The sequence below is a fragment of the Mastigoproctus giganteus genome, chromosome 3 (genome assembly GCF_048544385.1).
Source record: "Mastigoproctus giganteus isolate SK-2022 chromosome 3, ASM4854438v1, whole genome shotgun sequence".
In the NCBI taxonomy this organism is placed as follows: domain Eukaryota; kingdom Metazoa; phylum Arthropoda; class Arachnida; order Uropygi; family Thelyphonidae; genus Mastigoproctus; species Mastigoproctus giganteus.
In genome coordinates, this window is record NC_143577.1 from 191,863,941 (window position 1) to 191,885,571 (window position 21,631).

The 21,631-nt window shown below is 36.8% G+C and overlaps 1 protein-coding gene across 1 annotated transcript in view; it reads right to left on the reverse strand.

The window, feature by feature from the left end:
* Window positions 1-9,948: 9,948 nt before the first annotated feature.
* Window positions 9,949-21,631, reverse strand: part of l(2)k09848 (WD repeat domain 74 lethal (2) k09848) — a 55,784-nt gene continuing 44,101 nt past the window's right edge. The window contains exons 8-10 of the mRNA XM_090370217.1: window positions 18,994-19,192; window positions 15,110-15,395; window positions 9,949-10,013 (exon numbers count right to left, since the gene is read on the reverse strand). Coding sequence (XP_090226343.1) covers window positions 9,982-10,013; window positions 15,110-15,395; window positions 18,994-19,192 — 517 coding nt within the window. The 3' untranslated portion in view covers window positions 9,949-9,981. The remainder of the gene's footprint in view (window positions 10,014-15,109; window positions 15,396-18,993; window positions 19,193-21,631) is intronic.

The following is a 21,631-nucleotide window of genomic DNA, read 5'->3' on the forward strand; positions in this document are numbered from 1 at the left end:
CTTCAAGAAATCTTCAAATCTAATCTTTGTATTTACCTAAGATTTCCTATTTTCTATTGTAATGGCAATTCAAAACTTAATACTTTTTATATATGATAATAGCCTTTATGGAAAACAACCAGATAGCATCCTTCCCTAACTATAATACATTCTTACATTTTTTTTAGCAGAACAGACCCTAAACAGTTCTACAGCAGATCCAAAATTCCCTCAAAACTAAATGACATTTTGGATTCAACTGAAGATGGCTTTCTACCCGATAAAGAAAAAGAATTTTTTATTACTATATTATCACTGAAGAATGCAACTGGGAATATTACTGATGAAGATTCTGGTGAAGAAGATGGTCCAGGAATAACAAATACTGTAATTTGTCTGGAAGCATGCTTAATGCTCAAGCTGCTTTAGATAATTCTTCAATTGAAGATGAGGAATCTATATCCCCTCCAAAGAAAAAAAAAAAGAAAGGAGTGGGAGGAGTAGACCGAATGGACAAGAATATATCAAAATACAGAACTGGTATTCAAGGAAAAATATGGTATTCTAGCTTTATTACATATTTGATCGATGTAGCTGTGAATAACGCCTGGCAGCAACATAGAATATGCAATGGACCTATTAGGTTTTCGTAGAACTATAGATTTTATTTAGCAAGGAAGACCACAGTATAACTTGAATGTAAGTCGATTTGACATGCATGCACATTGGGTTATTCCCCAAGAAAATCAAACACGATGTGCGCACTGTCACATGAAAACAATAACAAGATGTGAGAATGTAATAGAGGGTTACATGTAAAATGTTTCAAGGCTTACCATATTCAGTAACACTAAAATAAAATAATTTGTTTTTGTAAGGTATTTTCCTAACATCCTATATATAGGACACCTTGTATTTTGATGAATAAAACTGCATTTCTCATGTCATTAGGTTCTAATTACCTGGGGTGAATGGGATCTATCCAGTTACATTAAAGGAGGCAGCAAAGATAGTAAGCAAACACTTATCCATAATTATGAGAGCTTCCTTGGACTCAGGGGAGGTCCCGATGGACTGAAGGTGTGCAAATGTATCACCAATTCACAGAGGGGGTTCAAAAGGCAACACAAGTAACTATAGACCAGTTAGTTTAACTTGTGTTCCAGTGAAAATAATGGAATCACTGGTTAAAGAAGCATTGCAGGATCATCTAGACAAGACTGCAGTAATAGTTAAGACACAGCATGGGTTTATCAAAGGGAGGTCTTGTCTAACCAATTTTATTGGATACTATGATGTGGTCACAAAGGAACTGAATGCCAAAAATAATTTTGATATCATATACTTGGATTTCAGGAAAGCTTTTGATACTGTTGCACATGGAAGGCTGCTATACAAATTGAAGAGGTAAGGCATTAAGGGTAAGTTGCTACAATGGATAAAGAGATGGTTGAGTGGGAGACGACAGAGAGTGTTAATCAATGTACACTGCTCTTCGTGGACAAATGTTATTAGTGGAGTTCCCCAGGGTTCGCTGTTGGGCCCATTGTTGTTTTGTATATTTATCAGTGATATTGATGAAGGTATATCAGGTTTAATGTCCAAGTTTGCAGATGATACAAAGGTTGGCAGGGTTGTTAATGACAGTAAAGACAGTATGCTACTCCAACTGGATCTAGGTAAGTGGCAAATGGGCTGAGAAGTGGCAACTGAATTTAACATTGACAAATGCAAAGTACTGCATATGGGTAGCAATAATCACAGAGAAACCTACCAACTGTGTGGTACTACACTCAGGGAAGTGGAAAAGAACTGGGGGTAACTGTGCAGTCAAATATGAAGTTCGCTGAGCAGTGCAGACAGGCTGCCAGGGCAGGTCATGGAATCTTGTCAATGATATATAGGAATTTTGCTAGCATGGACAGGTATGTGATTATCCCATTATACATGGCAGTGGTCAGGACACACCTAGAGTACTGTGTACAGGTCTGGAGGCTTCATTTTAGGAAGGATCTAGAGCTGCCAGAACAAGTACAAAGAAGGGCAACAAGATTGGTGAGGAGAACAAAGGGGTGCACTTACGAAGAAAGGCTTAAGTTCTGCAAACTGCAGCACCTGCGAGGTGATCTGATTGAGATGTATAAGGCTTTGAATGGTTTGAGTAAGCTGAATGCTGATGGGATTCTTCCTCTTGCTCAGATTAAGAACCTGAAGGGGCACAGATTGAAATCAAGGAAAGACAGTTGTAGAATAGATGTGCGGAAATTTGCCTTTAGCCAGCAGATAGTTGATTGGTGGAACAGACTTCCATCTATTGTTGTGGAAGTTGATAGCCTAAATAAATTTAAGGCTGAGCTGAGCTGGACAGGCATTTGGAACAAATGGAAGGGTTTTTTTTTGGCTGATGCTGCATAAGCTTGCTTTCTTGCATCGTATGCCTCTACTAATGCTAATGGTCCTTATTTCTCACATAAATTTAAAATTCATAAAAAATCCTGACTTTAGGCATAAATGGATTAAATAAATAAGTTTTCTGTTTTATGCTTCAGGATGGCCACATAGGTCAGAGAAATTTACAAGATAGAAAAAAATACAAGAACATTATTGTATTCAGCAGTCATGTGGGCTAGAACCACAGTCAATTCAAATGTTCTTCAGTGCATGCTCACACCTGACTTCAGGGCTCATGCACTCCTAAAAAGCCTCATAGGGCTGTACCAGCCCTGGGATTTTTTTTGGGGGTGATCCCTAAAGCATTGTTCTTGGGGAATCATTAAGTTTAATCATGTAGCATTAAAAAATGCACATTATTTTGATCATAAGTAGGGCTATAGCCCCTACAAATAAGAAAATGAAATCTGATCAGGAATGCTCAGTGCCACATTAGTCACAAGAAGTGATATTATAGTACACATTTCTAGGTGCCTAATTTGCTTGTTGCTGAGCTTATTTTTATTCTTATATCATATTGAATTACAACAGGAGATCAAATTTTTTTGCAAAAATTACACAATTACATTTAAAAAGATGATTAAACATATAGCTTCTGGACACGAGCGTTAGGATTTCTTATTTTCATTAACGGAAGTATAAATTTCAATTTATTTTACATATGCTAATTTTCCATGATTTAATAAATAACACATAGAAAATGTATGTATAATGCAAAGCTTTCCCTATATTTATCAGTATTTATATATTACAATTGCATAATTCTTACTTTTTTCTAAAAATTATAATGAATGTACAGATACTACTGCAACTTCATGTGTAGCATCTGCTCCTACTGCCACATAAAGTGTAAAGTGTGTTAGTTGTCTGACGGCACCAGGGGTTTCCCCCATCTCCGCATTGTATTCTTTGTGAGTGACACAGAACTCTCTGGAGGCCAGAGATTTAAAAAGTGTGTGGGGAGTGGTCTGTTGTGTAGCATTATGTTCTGTTGTTTCTCTGACCATTTAGCCATTAGGCCCATATTGGGACCCACCGTTGCCCACACTTTGCCACAAGGAGGCAGGTCAGGTACCCAGTAGATTATTTAAGTACTCTTTAAGTACTCCACCACCTAATTTCCAAGGATTTCAGTGGAAAGCCGAGGGGAAAAAAGGTGTGGGGTACACTAGAATTTGGCCGAAAGAGATTTACAAGAAAGCGGTAGAATTTAAGCACTGATTAGAATTTGGTGGCATTGTTAAGGGGCATACCCAGTCGGTCTAGTTAGAGAGAGGGGGGGAGGCTGAAGACCGGAGGGAAAAACAGATAGAAGAATAGGGACGATAGAGTAGGCATCCCCAAAGAGGTCAGTGGAGACGAGTTCCACCAGGCAAAGTACAGGGGGAGGCAGGGAAGGGAGGAGACAGAGACCCATCTCCTCCCTCCCCTGCCTGGGGATGGGGTTTTAAAAGGGAATCAGGTTAGAGTACCCAGTTCAGATCGCCAAATGGAGTGTCAGCAGCAAAGCCGCAGTATGTCTTCATCGGTGATGGTTATCAGGTCCATGTAGTGTCGAATCCAGTAGGAAGGTCAAACTGCCCATCCCGCTCTGGGGGTGAGACGTTAACCGGCAGTGGGGAACCCACCAAGTGAAGAGGTGGGAGAGAGACACATTTACTTCATTCACAATATGCATTCTCATTCATTTTTTTAATACTTTTTTCTTATATTTTATAAATTTTTTTCTAAGTTTATATATATATATATATATTTTTTTTTTTTTTCACTCACACTCATTCATCTCCTCCTCACACACCAGGGGGAGGATGCAATGATGTGTAGTGTAAATTTAAATACTAGTCAAAACTAGGGTTAGTATGTACTTAACTGTAGCATTTATGGTTTGTGTTCTTTTTATCACACTCTTACAATTTCATTCATTCTTCTGGCTTTCATTTCATTTATTCAACTCTTGCCCCTTGCACCACACTCCCCGGGCACCCGAACCCACTGCAATTCCTCAGTGGTGGCGCAGGTCCAGCTGCAAGTCCCCTGCAGGCCAGGGGAGAATGTTTGTTAGTATATATAAAGTAATGTAAGTTATTCCCAACTCTGTATTCCCTCGACCAACCACATTTGCTCTTCCACTCATTCCCATTCACTCTCTCTTTCCCTCATGCTAGGTCAATCTTTCTTCCACCAAAACTGTCATTTATTCCCTTTTACCATAATGCCTAGTTCACTCAGTGCCCAGCCTATTCATTCTCATTCATTCATTCATTGCATCCCCTTGCTACTAGCTTCCTGATATTTTTCAGCTAATCTACTTCCCTGGCTGCCTGTACGTCTCCCTCCCCTACATGGTTACTTATTTCTTGTGGGGTTCCTACACATGGCAGGGTAGTCCTGAGGAGTTTTGTCATGTCAAGTTTCTGTCAGAGCACAGAATACTGCTATCCTGACAGTTTTTAAGTCATCGTCTGGGCGTGGTGGGAGACTTAGGCAATTTTAATTATTGATTATTGTTTAATTGCTGAGGGGCTGAATTGCCATTCTTTGGATAGTTCTCCACATTTAGAATACTTTCTGTGTAAAAGATGTAAAGGCTTTATAATTTTCCTCTTCTATGATGAACAGATGTTCTTCTCCCCTGGGAAGGGGGCCAACCTGTGCTGTTAGCTCTTTTCTGGGGATGTCATATATTATACATTCATATAGAATGTATGCCCAGTCTTCACTCTTGCCACAGGTGCAGTTTGGGTTATCAGTCAGGCCTAAGGAGGTTAGTTTTGCCTTTAAGGAGCCATGATCTGTCAATATAAATGTTGCAAAAAGTCCAGGGGCATACCACAGGTTGTTTTGGGCTAACAATTGCCACCCATGGCAGAAACCTTTTGGTAACCAGACCTACTGCCACATAGTGAAGTTTCTATATAAGAACAGAATCTATCATTACATGATTCAGCATACCGGTATGCCATGTAAAGAAAGGGCCAGACACATGAACTGAGTTCTAATGGGAAATGATTGCTGGAGCCAGATCAACATGGACATAGCTAGCTTTGTCTAACATTCTTATACATCTATCCGTCTTGCATGTTCCAAGTACTGTGGAAGAACTGCTATCAGAGGTCCTATGAGGGCAAGCTTATTGAACAAAAGAGCAAGGGGAGATTCCAATGTGCTGTTCAGCAAAACAGATGTACCAGTGGAGAAAATTACCATTCAGTAAAATGATGATGGGATGAATTCGGATGGGTGATATGACCCATCTCAACGAGGACCGTGTATCAGACTAGCACTGTTGAGCTACCATAATCAACGCCAAACCCAAGTACATGTCTCTGCTTCAAATGTGATGGGCTATCAGAAAATGACACAGGGAAAGATGGAACCACTGGATGACTGGTCTGATGAACTGTATTTCCAAATGTAACATAGAGGTGCAGTTACAGCACATTAAGCTAACTCTACTGCACAAAAGGAGCCTACAGGCCAGTGACAGCAGTGTAATAGTCTGGTGCATATTTGGGATACCCCCCCAAACAGGTCCATTTCTGTTTCTGACCATGTGCAACCACTTATGGTGACCACTTTCTTGGACCATGAAGGCAACTTTTTACAACTGTCCTCTCTCTCTATCACAGGGATGCAATACTGACTGGTTCAACAAAAGTTCCAGTGAGTTCTCACTATAATGTTCATTAAATCAGGGAAGTTTACAAACTTGTCTAATCTCAGCGCAACTGAGCATGCGTGCGACATCATGAATTAAGCCATTTGAAACCTGGGTATCGTCAAATACTCGGAAACTGTTGTATGCTGTGTGATCAGCATGGGTTACCAATCTATGGATATCCTCTGGTACCTCATGGAATCAATGCCACAAAGCATCAATGCCATGGTGCATACTACAGGTAGTATACCTTGTAGCACGCAGTGTGCTACAATGTATACAAGGTACCTCCAAACCTTGTGCTCATGTAAATCACTGATCCTTGTTTTTGTTTTTTGTGCTGTGAATTGATGCCACAGTCCTTGACCGAGATTATGGTACTGGGTACCTGTTCCTACTGCAAAGCTATCTCATTGTATGTATCATAACTTTACTATGTAAATAAAAACACGTTATTTGATATGAAAGCAGGAAGGTGATTATTTATATAATCACCTTCCTGCTTTCATATCAATTTCCTCTATGGTGATTATTTATATAATCACCATAGAGGAAAGGAGAGTTTATAAATTTCAATGACACTGCATGTGTGCAGTGTCATTGCAGTTCATGATGAAACAGAAAACTTATCTGATCATAAGTTTTCTGTTTCACCATCTCACCATTTTTTCCCCCATGTCATCCGGTAAACCAATATAACCAACTGCATTATACAACTTTCTTGTGGTTGTGTAAGGTTTGTGTATTCTGTCTGGATAGTTAAAAAGAATTTCCTTACCCCATTGTTGTGTCTCTGAGATTAGCATCTTTGCTTAGCCAGATGTGCACATTTTATTGGTATTATGTGTGTCATGTCACAATGGTATGGTATGGTGCATACCTGGGCACTCTGCAGCCGGAAACCTGATATCACCTGAATTTGGGGTAACCCTAGCCCCTACCTGGCAAGGCTTGTGAGGGGGGTCACAGAGTGGAGGCAAGATGGAGTTCTTTCACCACCTCCAAACCTTGTGCTCATGTAAATCACTGATTCTTGCTTTTGTTTTTTGTGCTGTGAATTGATGCCACGAGCTTGTGGTACAATCCAGTGAACAACACAGCTGCAAAAGCAAGAAGAACAGTGCGCACACACACACACACCAGCCCCAAGCAGCATGAACTGCTAACAGGGCTTGATGCCAACAGGTGGCATACTACATGAACCCCAATATATGTTAAATTCCAAGACACTATTGTATGTTATTAACTAACCTCTTCGGCACGATTTACATGGAAAGTACTTTATAATATATCTATTCTCCACACAATGATGTTATTGGTGTTCATTCACATTAGCAACTTAGACCATATTGCACCATTGCGTATTATGTCTGTACAAGTGTGTGCATTTGTTCACAGGTTGATATACATATCATGTGGGCTGAAAAACTTGGAATAACTCACACCACCTGAGATCAGCTAATTACAGCCCTGACTGACGAGGTCTTCAAAAATTTCTTCCAGTCTGTGACAGAACTCAAACCCATACCTCGCCAAATGAATGAGGTAGGCTTGACATAGCAAAGTGGTCATGAGCAAGAGTGCAGTAGCACACAATCTTTTTGAGTGGACCGTTGTTCAAGCCTGTGACTGCTAAATATGATCAGAAATTGTATTCATGATTTACTGTAAGCTTCTCTGACCTGGTGGTCATGCTGCAGTATAAATAAGAACATTTTTTTTAATGATGTTACTATGCTGTCATGGAGGACTTCCAAACAATAAAGAGTAAACTGTCATATAATATGATCTTTGTAACCTCAGTTGAGTGGGTGTAAAAAATAAATGTTAAGTGTAAAGTTAAGGTGATATGTGAAATTAAGAACAATTTAAGTCTGCTGTAAGTCTCATTTTAAACTTATTGTATTGTACCAGTATTTTATTGAATTACCACCATTCAATAAAATACTGAGTGGTATGACCCATCTCAATGAGGACCATGCATTAGACTAGCACTGTTGAGCTACAATAATCAAAGGCAAACCCAACATGTCTCTAGTTCAAACGTGATGGGCTATCAGCAAATGACACATGGAAAGATGGAGCCACTGGATGACTGGTGCATACAATTTCAAAAAAGCAAAAGCAAGTTTGTATACATCAGTGATGATTAGGGTACACAATACTGGTCAGAATGCAAACAGCAGAAGATCACCAAAGGCATATCAAGCTTAACACATCGCTGCCACTTATATTTGAGAGGGTCCCTTATTTGTTCCTTGCGTGCTCCTGTGGGACACTAGAACAAGTGGGCAGTGCTTTTTAGTAAACAGATTTCATCTGTGAAGAATCATCACTCCAAGTCTGGCATCTGTTGTTTGTAGCATTTTAACATCAACAGATGCATTTAAATGAGATTTAGAATCTGCATCACTTGAACAGAATTCTATTTCAGTATTAGATGGCATAGTATAAAGAGCTGATTCAACATAATCAGCTTAAACATACTGTCCATACCTGTTCATTTTAAGTCCCTATGTCCCAGGCTGTGGATCCATTATAACAAACTTTTAAGGTAAAATTTATGAGAAAACACTTTTTATAGAAAATTTTATCAGCAGACACACACTAAGGATGATGTTTTGCTTTTCACAAACTAAAGAATTAAAATTGAGCAAGCATAATCTTCAAAAAATTTTATCTTTTCTTCTTGTGGAAAACACAAAACTAGATAACTTCAACATAAGCAAAGAACATACGAAACTGTGAAACAAATATACAGCTCGCACAGTGCTCTCTAGACAGTGCAATTGACACTAAGCAAAATCCAAGCCATAATGCAATAGCCTGTGGTTCAAGCGGTGTGCCAATATCACTCAGTTGTTCATTTCATGTACCTTTCCTTTTACAGCACTCATTTATTGACTGCAATTGAATGGACACATATTTGTGTTAAGGCACAAAAATTGCAGTTTGTTTTTATGCAAGTTTGCATTCTGGCAGCGAATCTAAGTTTTCAGATGATAACTATGTTGACAGGGTGGTTAAGACTTGATTTTTGTCATAAAGATGTAAAAAAATTCGTTGTCATTAAAATCTATGCAACAAGACCTAGAAAAATTAGACATATTAGCTGAGAAGTTGCAACTGTAACATTGATAAATGTAAGGTACTGCATACTGGTCAGAGTAATCCCAGAATAATAATAACTGTGTGGTCCACACTCAATTGCCATTATTTTGTTCTCCACCATCTTGAGTAGTGAAAAACAAAAAAGAGCTAGGAGTAATTGTCCAGCCTGACATGGTCTGTCTCTGCTGCTCAGAGAACTGAGCAGCACAGACAGACCATGCCATTTGTTTATCAAGGCAACGTTTAGAGAGATATTACATCAGTTTATACCTATGATAAACAATCCCTGTAAATTAATGTTTACTTAATTCTCTGAAATATTAAAAACTTTTTAATGCTTATAATAATGGAAAAAATCATTACAATAAGCATTTTAAAAAAAAAGTAAGAAAAAAAAAAGACAACCTACCTTATTTAAACAAAAACTGTTTCAGTCATAGTAAAATATATTTGGCAATTGGTCCCATAACTAACATTATAACTGAGTTTAACAATAAAAATCGATTCGAAAGAACAAGAACTGAAGCTCCTGGTCAAAGGAATTAGCTTTCATCAGAAGTAAGTGAATGAAACAATTTTTTTTTCCCCTTCAACTATGTTTGTTTATCAACCAATTTTTAAATATATTAATGGACTTCAGAGTATAAAATACTTAGAAATGCTCTGTATCTTTGTGTTAGTTATTTTTAAATAATTAAACACTATACTACAGAGAAAAGGCAACTGTAAACTTTTATACAATTATATTACACGTTTGCTGCAGTATTTCAATTTAGCATTTCTCAGCTCTGCTTCTTCTTTTTAAGTTTTTTCCCTACAAAAAAAATTTACAATAAAATTAATATTCAATATAAGAGTTACTTATTTAACTAATTACACAGAAATCACTATATTATTCAATATTTTATTTGTTGTTTGTTTGTTCATTTATTGGCTAAATTATACTTACCTATCCACCATTCGGTAAGAGCCTTTAATTACAGTGGTCAGCAAAAAAACAAACATTTTTTTTTGCTCCCTGTTAAAATTTAGGATTCTTGCAGATTTGACGTTACTAAATTTAAATATGGCAATCATATTACCATAACACCCACCAATTTTAAGGAAGAAGGGATTAAACTCAAAAACTAAGTTTCTAGTAAAAAACAATTTCATATATTTTAAGAAAATATTACATTCAATACTAAATATTGAACAATGGGTCCATTAACCAAAAATGTTTATCTGAAAACAAAACACTTATTTTGTCAATTTTTCTGTTTATAATCATCCAGTGAAATCTCCCATATGAGATTTCAACAGTAGTCTGCCAAAATATTTGGACTCCATTTTCACTGGTATTTTTTTTTTTTTTTTTTTTTTTCTATTTGAGAAATTCTATTATCTTTCACCATATTCATCAGAGACCGCTCCCTGAAAAAAGTCTAAACAGGAATGTAGGAAATGAAGCATTAACGACATATTGCATCCCAATTTTCTGTACACTAAAATTAGCTCATCTACAATTTCACTGTAATTTTGTGATTTTTCCTTGCCTAAAAAAGTTCTACCAGACATTTTTGAATGCCTTCCAGGTGCTTATTTCTGTAGCATTTAATTTTTTAGTGAATTCCTTCATCTTGGAATAACAGTTTGATTTGAGGACCCACAAAAATTCCCTCTTTTATCTTGGCCTCATTGATTCAAGAGAACATTTGCCTCAAACAGAAAGATCCTTCTTTTTTTTTTTTGTCCAATGCTTTCACAAATATTTTTATCAAACCTAGCTTGATGTGCAATAGAGGTAAATAAATTTAAGCCAACACGAGAACCACAGGAAACTTCGGGAAATTTACTGGTCAAAAGCATTTCCCGGTACAGCAGCTTCTCCCTGCATCCTGGTAAACAGATGGTGCGTGTTATCGGTAGTGGCAGTAGAAGTCGATAATAATGTATTGATTAGTTTTTTCTTATTATTAAAAGCAGATTATCGGAGTTCATGAGTGGGCTGAAATTTACTCATGGGTACACCCTCCAGACTGCCTCAGTATTACAGTGTTTATTCCCCTCTTCCCGCTGTTTTAACCTGATATGAAAACGACTTTTACAAACGGTTCGTGTTATCAGTAGTTGCAGTAGAAGTCATTTTCCTATCGGGTTAAAACAGCAGGAAGAGGGGATAAACATAAGACTGAGGTAGTCTGGAAGGTGTACCCGTAAGTAAATTTCAGCCGCGAAGGCATTACACTCATAAACTCCAATAATCTACTTTTAATAATGAGAAAAAAACCAATCAATACATCGTTATCGACTTCTACCGCCATTACTGATAACATGTACCATCTGTTTACCGAGAACGCAGGGAGAAGCTGCGGTACCGGGAAACACGTTTGACAGTTAAAAGTTTCCTGAAGTTTCTGATACTGATGCCGACCAGTGTTTTCAGGTCCAATAGACACAAAATTATATAAGTGAATCTTTTAGTACATAACATCGATATATGATCTTTCAGTATATAAAAACCTATTGTATCACATTTGTCATATAGCATAATAAATTAATTAAAAAATGAATCACAATATATCACATATTAGAGTGATCCTTTAGAGATAGCCTTCAACTTTTTTCTTTAAGAGAGCAAAAATCATATTTTTGTATACTATGGGGGAGGAGTTGTCTGCAATGTACTATGAAATTTTTGGTAATTTTTACGGTTAACTCACTCAGTATTTTCTTTTTTTAATGATCAAATTACAAGCATATATTACTGTAACCATTAAAATACAACCTTTTGGCAAATTTTGTTGTTGAATTTTTAACAAAAATTCAATGCTACAATTCAGTTTTCAGTGGCAAACTGTTTGGCATCTATCTCACTATTCCAAAAGTGAAAAATGTTTTTAAACATGCATCAAGAAAGCCCTCTCAATGTTTCTCTACAACTAGCATAGGGGTTACATCCCTTTCTGTACTGTCATTTACCATTCGGATTATTGCTTACATAGCAAATCTGTAATAATCAGCGATTCCATGTCTCTTGATCAGGCTGTAGAGCCTCTTGGGATGCTCTAATCATGGATAATAGCCATTATATCTTGAAATCACTATATTTTATTTATAAAATATTGATAATATAGTGTTCATGATTTTGATAATATATTGATGAAATCTCTGATTTTTATATTACCATATTTTGCAGAATTCAGTTGTATATGCAGTGGAAACAAAGTTTGTTTGTTTGTTTGTTATTTGGTTTTTAGGAGCATTAACAACTAAGGCCATATTGCTCCGGGGATATGCGGTGGTCATTCCCCGACCTTTCCACATCCTCCGTATTTGGTGTTCATGGGCTCGAACCCCGGTCTAATCAAGAAGCATGTGCTACGCACTGCTGCTCCTACCCACCTGGTTACGGAGGCGCCTGGAAACTTTATGAAAAGTCCTCTTTTCATAAAGGACCTTCAGCACTGCTTGATCCTTTGGAGTCTACTTGATCGATATACCTTGATAAAAAAAAAAAAGACAGTCAAGAAGGGGGAAAAAAAGTGTCAAAAAAGACAGTCATTAAACCAGTCCCACATGGAGATAACCTGCTGATTCCATGCCCTGTCAACTGTTTGGCAGGGTTGTTAATGACAGTAATGGCAGTGTGCTACTGCAACAGGATCTAGATAATTTGGGCAGATGGGCTAAGAAGTGGCAACTGAAGTTTAACCTTGACAAATGCAAAGTACTGCATATGGGTAGAAGTAACCCCAGAGAAACGTACCAACTGTGTGGTACTACACTTAAGGTGGTAGAAAATGAAAAAGACCTGGGAGTAATTGTGCAGTCAGATATGAAGTTCTCTGAGCAATGTAGACAGGCTGCCAGGGCAGGTCATGGGGTTTTGTCAATGATATATAGGAATTTTGCTAGCAGGGAAAAGGAGGTGATTATCCCTCTGTATAAGGCAATGGTCAGGCCACGCCTTGAGTACTGCGTACAGGTCTGGAGGTCTCATTTTAGGAAGGACGTAGATTTACTTGAGCGTGTACAGAGAAGGGCAACAAGATTGGTGAGGGGAATGAAGGGATCCTCTTACCAAGAGAGGCTTAAGTTCTGCAAATTGCAGTGGCTGGAGACTAGGCACCTGCGCGGTGATCTGATTGAGGTATATAAGGCCTTGAATGGGTTGAGCACGCTGAATTCTGATGGGATCCTTCCACTTGTTCAGATTACGAACCTAAGGGGACATAAATTCAAATTAAGAAAAGACAGATGTAGAATAGATGTGCGGAAATTTGCCTTTAGCCAGCAGGTGGTTAATTGCTGGAACAAACTTCCATCTGTCGTTGTGGAAGTTGATAGGTTGAATAAATTTAAGGAGGAACTGGACAGGCATTTGGAGGGAATGGTGTGATTTTTTTTTTTTTTTTTGGCTGATGCTGCATAAGCTCATACATTTGCTTTCTTGCATCACATGCCACTACTACTACTACTACTACTACTACTACTACTACCTGTTAAGAGATTTAACTTGACCATAAGATTCTGCAGAACTCCTTGATTGAACTCTTCTAAACTTAAGTCAAACAAAAGTCCTCTACTTTTCTTAGGGAAATTCTATGGTTTTTTCAGTAATACAAATGACTAAATGAACTATACACAGTGGAGACTTTTTATTTGGCTCATCAAAGAGAGGTCTCAAAGGTGTGTTGCTCCACAATGGAAATAAATATGGATCAATTCCAGTAGCTCACTCTGCATTTGAAAGAAACATATGAGAACTTGAAGAAGCTGACAAATATTAAATATGAAGAACACGGTTGTTTGGTCTGTGCTGACTATAAAGCAATAATCATGTTACTTGGACAGGAATCTGTACACAAAAATGCCTTGCTTTTTTGTGTGAGTGGGACAGTCAGGAAATGAGTAAGCACTGGGAAGGCAAGATCTGGCCAAAGAGGGAAAATCTGTTGTCTGGATCAAAGAACATAGTTCATAAACCACTAGTAGACTCCAAAACTGTCCACCTTCCACTCTTGCACATCAAACTGGGTTTGATGAAACAGTTTGTGAAAACTTCAGCTGAGGAAGGTCCCTAAATTCCCATTGATCACCTAAGAGAAGCTAAAACAAGGTATTTTTGTTTGACCTCAAATTTGCAAACTGAAGAGGGAGTGAGATTTTGAGTGAACTATGAATAAAGTAGAAAAACAGGCATAGTTTAGCATCAGGTCTATCATTGAGAACTTCTTAGGGAACAACAAGAATCCAGACCATAAGAATATAGCCTAAAATATGTTGGCAAACTTCAAGCAGCTGGGCTGCGACACGTGTCAAGGTACGTAACTGGTGAAATCAATTCATTAATACATAAATTTATTACTTAAAAGATAAACTGATCCATTTATTAATCAATTTATATATCATAAGTAAGATGGTTTAGTAAGCTCAAAATTAATAAAGAAAGAACTCTAATTCAATTACCACCTTTTACCTGTTTTGCTGTCTTTACAGCCACTGAAGAAGTGGTACAGGAAGTACCACAAAATGTCTAAGAATAATCAGTATTCCTTTAAAAAATTAAAAGACAGATAATACTCTAATGTAGGTTTAATTGCTTAGATTTTCACTATTCTCCAATCTTCATGATGATAAATGTCAAACATAAAACCAAGAAGCTCAAAAACAAAATTGTTTCCTAACAGAACTATTAATAATTAACTAACATTATCTTATATACTGCAGAATGGAAGCCTGTTTTTTTTCTCCTATATACATATACACAGCAAAATTTTAGAAAAATGTGACAGTTAAGGCTTACTTGGTAGAAACAGAACTATTAATAATTAACTAACATTATCCTATATACTGCAGGATGGAAGCTTTTTTTTTTATCCTATATACACAGCAAAATTTTAGAAAAATGTGATAGTTATGGCTTACTTGGTAGATTATCTGGTTCAATGCCTTTGCATCCGCTACTAGTAGTAGACTTTTGCCTTTTCATCCTCTTTTTCTGTACATTTTGATTTACTTTTAAGAGATGTTTATTGAAATCAGAAGTATTTGGAATCCCAACCACTTCCATTTGTTGCCAGGTATCATCTATTTCTGAGTCATCATCCTCTATCTCATGTGCACCATTTATATTTAACTCATCGTTTTCTGTTTTCTTTAGTAAATAATCAGAGCACATAAGAAGGCAGTTCAGCCGGGATTTCAGGTACATCTGTTAAAAAACAGTCTTAAATTTTTTCAAAAAAGGTTTTTTTTTTTTTTTTTTTTTGAAAAATATATAAACATTACAGAATCATAACAGAATACTCCAATAAGCATGGGAATAATATTATATCCCCTTAGAGACAGAATAATACAATAGCTAATATGGAAGCATTGCAATGCCTCAAAAAAAAAAAAAAAAAATCCTGTGTATGATGCCTTAGCCAAAAAGAAATACCACAAAGTATAGTAAAAATAATAGTGGATCACCAGACAGGTAATTGCAATAGTCATTATGTACTTTACAAGTTCTAATAAAAAATTAAATATTCAAAACAAGCTGTGTGTTTTACACCTTTTATTTAAAAAAAAAACACACACACACACACACACACACACATTATATATATATATATATATATATATATTGGTCAATTTTATTTAATTAAATGGTATTTATCTGTAGGGAATTAGGTGTATATGGACCAGGCTACCAAGTTAGCAAATGTAAACTAGCTTTAGTCTGGGAGGCCTATAAACGTTATATTAATGAAATGGTATTAAAAATAATATGATGCTAAATAATGAAAATAACAAAAAAATTATAATAAACAATGTAAATTGCAAATAACATTCCCTCACTTGGCCATCTGTCTGCTACTTCATCGGGGGCTTTCAACAGAATGATAGCCAGACTAAAGGAATGTCTCATACCTACTCGTTTCTGTTGTCCCCATACCTGTTATTAATTTTTAAGTGATAGTATTAAACTTAAAATTCAATGAGAAAGGATAATGTTTAGTTTAATTTTCATAAATTTTTTAAATTTTTAAATTTTACCAACGTAGTGTCAGAAACAGCAAACTGGGATAGGCGACACAAAGCCCAACGGGTATGTATCAGAATAAATGAGAAAGGTTCTTACTTACTTCTTGTTCTGTGGTGGTCAGACAGAAAAGGGGTCAATTCCTGCCTTCAGGTTGTTTTATATGTTGATAAGATTATACTGCGCAGATGCGCCTTTTGTAGATTATGGTGTGATGGTGAAATTGCTGTAGGCAATATATCCTGTGTCAATGCGAGTGTTTTGAAAGCCATGAGACGGTTTATATTTGTGTTTGTGGGGGGTTTGCTTCTGATGTCAGAAGGAACCTATATAAATGAAATGATGTGTTTATATCAGTACAAAATGTGTTGTAAAATACAAGAAGTATGTTAATAAAGATGGGTTGCTATCCCCTGGACAGGGCCGGTATAGCTTTTCTAAGGCATAATGACCCGTGTTTGTCCGGGGGGATAGCTATGTACATATTTACAGCCTCCTTCAATGTGAATTTTCACCCTGTGTCACTAGGTTTTATACTATATTAAAATGAAGGGATATAAACGTTATGTGTATAGTATATCTTAGGCACAATTATTTTGTTGTTGGGAGTTTGTATCCGGTGATAATTTCCCATTATTTAGATTGTCTGATTTAGGAAGGGGGGAAAGTGTTTGGTAGGCCGGGTTACAGTGCGGTCAGATGACGAGCCTCTTCTGAGCGCAATTCTAAGATGGACTTTTGGGTGGTTGCAGGGCAGAAGGTAAAGGGTTGTGATTAATGGATATTCTTCAAAATGGTGTAAAGTCCCCAGGCATTGGTTCTTGGACCACTGTTGTTTCTGATTGTCAAAAAACACATCGACAATGGGATAGAAGGCTTGATATCAAAATTTGCAGATAACGTAAAGACTAGTAGAGTAGTTATGATCAGTACCAAGCAGCACTCCTTCAGAATGACTTGATCAGGCTGCAAGATAATCAGAAAGAAAAGTGGCAGCTATGTTTTAACAGCAAAATGCAAGGTCTTACACTTGGGGAATAGCAACCCCAAAATAAATTATACACTTGGTAGAGTTGAATTAAACACAGCAGAGGAAGAAAGGGATCTGAGAGTTATAATACAGGCAGATATGAAGTTTTCTGAGCAGTGTAAACAGGAGAGCCCATGGGGTCCAATTCATGATTTATCGAATGTTATCATGTAGAGATATGGATATCATAGTCCCACTGTATAAGGCAATTGTAAGACCACATTTAGAATACTGAGTTCAAGCATGGAGACCTCATCTGGAAAAACACATTGAGCTTCTTGAAAGGGTTCAAAGATGGGCAACTCGCATGGTGAGATCAGCAAAAGGGCAACCATATCAAAGGTTTGTCAAATAATGTTAACTACAAAATCAATTTGTAGTTGGGAGGGGGGGGTATGCCACTATGGATGAAACATGGGTGCACCACCAACCCTAAAACAAAAGAACAATCACAACAGTAGAATCATCCTTCTTTTCCCCTCCTAAAGAATTTTGAGTGCAGAAGTCAGCTAGAAAATCTTGGCATCCATCTTCTGAGATGCAGAAGGAGTGATCATGGTTGATATCCCGGAATGAGGTGCTACTACCAATGCCGAGTATCATTCCTTCAAAACTACTGAGATGTTTCCACAAGGAATTGAAGCTCAAAAAAGTGCAGAAAACTGGCCAAAGGAGTCATTATGCATCAAGACAATGGACTGACACACACAGTGTTTGTGATTCAGGCAACACTACGTGATTGTGGGTTTAAGCTATTACAGCATCTACCCTACTCATCAGATTTGGCCCCAATGGACTATTTTCTATTTCCAAATGTCAAAAAGGACTTGAAAAGGCAGAAATTCAACAATGACAATGCTATGATGGATGTAATCAACTGGTATCAAAATCTTTTAAATTTTATTTCAGTGGGTTACGAAAGCTAGTGGGGTCGTGTCAGAAAGTGTGTTAACTTGAGGGGGGAGGTTGCATAAATTTCCAGTATTCCTCCTATGAGAGGCTAGAAACTTTTAAACTCCCCTCCTACAAGATGCACAACTTACAAAGAATATAAACAAATAAAGCATGTGATAATGTTTAAACAGCACATTGCACAGCTTATGTTGATCAAATTACTTAAAATGAAAGCATTTCACCTATGTAGGGTTTACAATCTATTTATTACTAATATATTAGTAATAAATTGATTCTGAACCCTGCACAAGTCAAGTGTTTTCATTTCCAATAATATAAAATACACTATAATCTCGAAATTTAAGAAAGACCAGAATGAATAACATGGGGGGTGGGAGGAATGATGTCCAGAAGCAGTAATTGATTAGGCACCCAACAACCAAAAAATACAATGCAGAAGTTATCGTGCTGTAAATCAGTAGACTGCATAATAGGGTGAATACAAGATCCCTTATTACAGTTCACGATGGAACCTGATAAGTTTATGAAATGCCTTTGAGCCAATATCAAAACCAAAAACTGTATGCATGGATGATAATTGCAATGTTCCAAGGACTAATGAGTAATGGTTGTGGGACAGGTTGCGCTGGTATCTTACTACACTGTAATCTTTTCTTTCTTCTGCCAGAGCCAATAATTATATTCTGTATTATAATCACAACTATTAATTAATGTAACTTTTTATATAAAAAAATTACTAATTTGTTAATTTGATTACAACATCATAATCAAATTAAAAAAACAACTACTATTTTTTTTTAAAAAGTAGTATTAATTTCTGAAAAAGAAAGAACTTACTTTTAATAATAGTTTGTGTGTGTTAAGATCATGGATTCGTAAGTAACGGTCTAATCCACATGATGCTACTAGAGGTAGTGAAGGATGACAGTAAATAGACCGAATACTTCCAGCAAAGCCTTTGTACACATGAACCATGGCTCGCTTCCTCAGATCAATGAGAGCCATGCGACCCCTTGTATTACCCACCACCACCTGGCTGGAAAGAAAGAGGGGGAAAAACAAACAAACTATTACTCAGTTTTGATAAGATTTAATAATCTTTCCACTATGCATAGCAATATAACAATGTTAAAATTTAATAATAAACCTTGATTATTGATTATGGAAAGACAGCAATACCTGCTTTAAATTTTCAGTCGGACATTTTGTTTACTAAAAACAATTCAGTGATATATACCACATACTGCTGCAGCCGGAATAATACAGAAATGCAGAAGTCTGGCAAAAATTGGGAAAACCCACCTTTAGAAACATTTTGTGATCAGCAGCATGCTTATGAAGAAACTGCTACTAATCAACCATAAGTATCTATGCATTAGGGATACTTATTCTGATAATGCATTCTGATCACATGCTTACCTCCTCCAATGGGAGAGCAAGCATGTAATCAGAACTTAACAGAAACTACTTGTGGAATGAACTAATATTTCCATTAGGTCATGCCATACAATCCTGCAAGAGGCAGGACCTTGCATGTGCATCAACGTTTGTGTACTGAGTCACGTCAGCTCACTCCTTAACAGATATAACAACAATGCAATTTGTAATGGCATCATGATGAGGATAATAAAAATCCCACTTTTCTGAATTATCACAGACAACAAGATATTTTGTTTCCCCAGTATAACTCACAACCAAAGAGACAGCTGGGAGGAATTGAAGTGGCCCATACAAAAATATCCCATACCAGCTTGTTAAAATATAAGGTTATACTGGAGGTGTTCTATAACTATCAAGGAGTATTGTAAATTTAAAACTCATCATATATCCCAGCATAACTCCTTGATTCATCAAAATAAGGCTTGAAGCTCAAGAACAGAAAAAGGCACCTAAACAGACAACACCAGCTAATCAACAATTCAAATGAAATGTAAATAGCAACGATGATTACACTATAGTTATAGTGTCTGAACAGCTAGAGTTCCAATAATACCAATTTTAATCCAATTATTTATATGACAGAAGCTCAATATTTTTTTTTTTGGAACACCTGGATGGGGGGAAAACTGTGAAAAATCAAAAAAGTCAAACATAAATTGCTAAAGAAAAGCAAGAGTGTAAAAGCTGTTACATTCTTGCTTTTCAAATGCTTTGTGAGGTACGCTGAAAGGACAGAATTGATGGGATACCTGGTTTCTAGGCAACGTGACGCTGTCATCCCTCTTGCTAGTGGACGAACCCAACCCTTGGCAAGTATATAGGTACACTGTATCACTGCATTCACATAGACAGTAATTCGATGTCAGTATGGATAAATGTAGAGTTAACTGACTTTGAAAGAGGGATGATAGTGGTTGCCCGATGCATGGGTCACTCTATCGCGTAAGTGGTACAGAAATTGCACTATCCTCATTCGACAGTACCTTTGGAACAAGCAAGCAAGTGTTTTATAACTTTATAATGATTATATAGCATTAACATAGAATAAAAATTTTGAAACATGAGAGGTTGTAAACTGGCATAGTGTAATAGGAAGGTAAAGAAAAGTAAATGAAATGTAAAAGAAATAAACATCAGCAACTGTCAAGAAGCTATAGAATAAAAATGTGTGACACCACGGCCTGTCTTGCTTAAATAAGTCATGTAAATATGTACATTTTTAAATCAGAAGCATCTAATTTAAAATAATGATAATTTTATGTTATCACATTTTCAAAACTATTTTGAATAGCTCCCATTTATGCTCACAACTGAGAGGGGCCAATATCAGTCAAAACCACAGATTTGGTTTCTTAAATTCATTTGTCTAGGCTTCTTGGTTGAGGTATGGTAAACTGCTCCTGTAGCTCCAGATTTGCCCAAGTAAATTTTATAAAATATTTAGTTGTACACCAGATTAATATCACAGACATCCATTCAAGAATCCAATCAAGCTTATAGCACTAACTATTTTATTAATATAGTAGCTCTGATATGGTAATATTTAGGCAAATAAGTTTGAAATGATGTATTCAAAAACACAGTGCCACATTTATCAGTGACACTCTAAGCCTTGATAGCATTCAAAATGCACACTTCATTATTCTTAACATTTTGTCAGCTGAGGATAATTAGTGGCAAATTCTTCTTAACATTCACTATATCTCTTACATCTCGTGCCTCCGCAGCCAGGTGGGCAGGAGCAGCAGTGCATAGCACAAGCTTCTTGATTAGACCAGGGTTCAAGCCCATGACCATCAAATACGGAGGATGCAGAAAGGTCAGGGAATGACCACCGCATATCCCCAGAGCAATATGGCCTTAGTTGCTAATGCTCCAAAAAAACCAAATAACAACATCTTACATCCACTGTGATAGCTAATTCAGCACAATGTCGCCACTCGCTATGTCACTTGATTTATAGTTAGTATTTAGAGAACTGTCCTTTTATTTGAGAATGGGAATAAAATCTGGGTTGGTGGACATTTAAATTGAC